Source organism: Stegastes partitus, unplaced genomic scaffold, assembly GCF_000690725.1.
Source record: "Stegastes partitus isolate 25-593 unplaced genomic scaffold, Stegastes_partitus-1.0.2 Scaffold56, whole genome shotgun sequence".
In the NCBI taxonomy this organism is placed as follows: Eukaryota; Metazoa; Chordata; class Actinopteri; family Pomacentridae; genus Stegastes; species Stegastes partitus.
This window is the reverse complement of record NW_007577787.1, coordinates 244,318-246,440: the sequence shown is the minus strand read 5'-3', so window position 1 is coordinate 246,440 and position 2,123 is coordinate 244,318. Positions and strand designations below refer to the sequence as shown.

At 41.4% G+C, this 2,123-nt stretch overlaps 1 protein-coding gene across 1 annotated transcript in view; it reads right to left on the bottom strand.

Moving 5' to 3' along the window:
* The window catches only part of LOC103352950 (NAD(P)H dehydrogenase [quinone] 1-like), a 3,298-nt gene extending 1,459 nt beyond the window's left edge, over nt 1-1,839 (bottom strand). The window contains exons 1-2 of the mRNA XM_008275666.1: nt 1,830-1,839; nt 1,102-1,137 (exon numbers count right to left, since the gene is read on the bottom strand). Coding sequence (XP_008273888.1) covers nt 1,102-1,137; nt 1,830-1,839 — 46 coding nt within the window. The remainder of the gene's footprint in view (nt 1-1,101; nt 1,138-1,829) is intronic.
* Between the last annotated feature and the right edge of the window lie 284 nt (nt 1,840-2,123).

The following is a 2,123-nucleotide window of genomic DNA, read 5'->3' as shown; positions in this document are numbered from 1 at the left end:
TGACAGTAAGCAAAAGACGTTTTAAAGATAAACTCTCCACAGTATTCTTGCACACTTCCTCTACTTCAAAACAATGTTTGCCCGTGTCTCTGTTGTGCAGAGTCTTTTATGCACTAACTGTGTGGGCATTTGAGAGCACGCACGTCTGTCTGTCAACAAAATGTTTAAAAGTTGGGCGCCCCTCCTATTGTCTTCGGACCACATGAAGCAGCTGTGGTCAAGTGATCCTCTCACTCTACTGTTGCTGGTTTCCAGCTCTGTTTTCCTTTACATTAGTTTTCTCTAAAGAAACAGTTGCCTGCGGTCGAGGCCACTCACGAATGTTGGCCTGTTAAAAAAAAAAAAAGAAAAGAAAAGACACAGCAACGGGCATCAAAGGCAGACATGAGCTGGCACACATCTGGACCCGCAACAAGTCTTAAGTCCCATTTACTTAGCCACTGTGAGGAGGAAAGAGGGCTTACAGGGATCCCACATGAGTGAAACATATGGACATGTGTTCTCAGCTATTTTTCTTTCTATTGTCTCTCTTATTTCTCAGTTATTGAGATGGATTTGAGTTTCACAGATCGGTTGTCCAACCAGCACCAGGATTGTTGTACAATTAGGAGGCATCCTGGTGTTTCTGAGGCTGTGTCATTTCATCTTTATGGCCAGTCTGTTGTTAATGCCATCACCACACGAGTATGCTGGTCTTCATTGTGCTTCACATTGAGCCTCTGGCTGCATTCTCTCTGTTGTGCCGGAAAGGGATCGTGTGCATTGCCCAGGGTGTGTGTTTTCATGCTTTGTGATGTATTGAGCTACACGATCCCAGGATATTTTGCTGCAACACTGTTTTCTGTGTTCACCAAACACCCAACACATGCATGTAGCAGAATGTGCGAAACACTCTTTCAACGACGAGCCTCAGGTATTTTGCTCGCGCCGATTAAGACTGTTGTTTTATTCTGCTTACAGTAAAGCATAAAAGAAACATCTGCAGGCAACCTTTAATGTTACATAAAACCACAACCATGTAAATTACAGAGTACACAGGGGCATAAAAAGGTGCACACACACACACAGTGACAGATGATTTCCATCTTGTTGATCTTGATGATGGATGCTGGATAATGATACAACAAAGAAAGCGCCCTACAGTGCCATCATGTGGCAAAAGTGGGTTCAAAAGATTTTATTCATAGAAATAAAACATATCCTGCAAGTCAAGATGTGTTGCAGCAGCATACAAATGTCAGAAAAAGTAGAATAAGAATATGCATCTCACAAACACTGATATAATCTAGCAGTCAAACTTTATTTATTGAACACTTTGAGTCAAATCAACTGCAGCTTTACCAGCAACTGACAAAACATAAGACATTAAAAATCGATTTAAAGACGACTGTACAGCAAAACAACTATACTGAATAGGACAAAATACAAGATGGGTGGTTAAAACACACAAACAAATACACACAATTCAAATAAAAATAGGAAATAAATATATAAATCTATTACAAGGACACATTATGCTGCCCCTGGATGGATTATCAAACTGGCCTGCCATGAAAGCACCCCAGAGCCTCAGGGGTCAGGAGCCAGAAGTCCAAAGCCTGTGTTTGAAGTGGCTGTTATCAGGAGTGCTTGTTGTGAAAAGACAAATGAGGACATCTTAATCTCTTCTTTTTTTCTGGAAGGATGCCACATTTTTTTCAAATTCTGTTTTTATAATCATTGTTAATGCAGCAGCACGTCCCAGAACTTCAGAACAGAAATACAAATGAGCAAAGACATGAATGTCTGAGCAGTTTCCCCTCAAGAAAAATACAATCATGGCTCATGACTTCCCTTCATGGTTATGGATTCTATAGATTTTGTGTAATATTTGTTCAGAGGGTTGCTACTGTGGAGCTGCTGTGAGGATTCTTTCCACAGAATATCAGCATCACGTCTCCATCTCCAACAGAAACAAAGCAGCCAAGTTCAGGTGCTGTTATTTGAGTAAAATAGAAGCGAGGCCACAACGCTCTGTGCCGAGGGACTCATTATTCCACACTCCATCCACTTTTCTATCATACAGAAAATTACTTCTGGCTTTTTACCATTAGGTGGCGACAGCGGCTGGCTTCTCTCGCAGC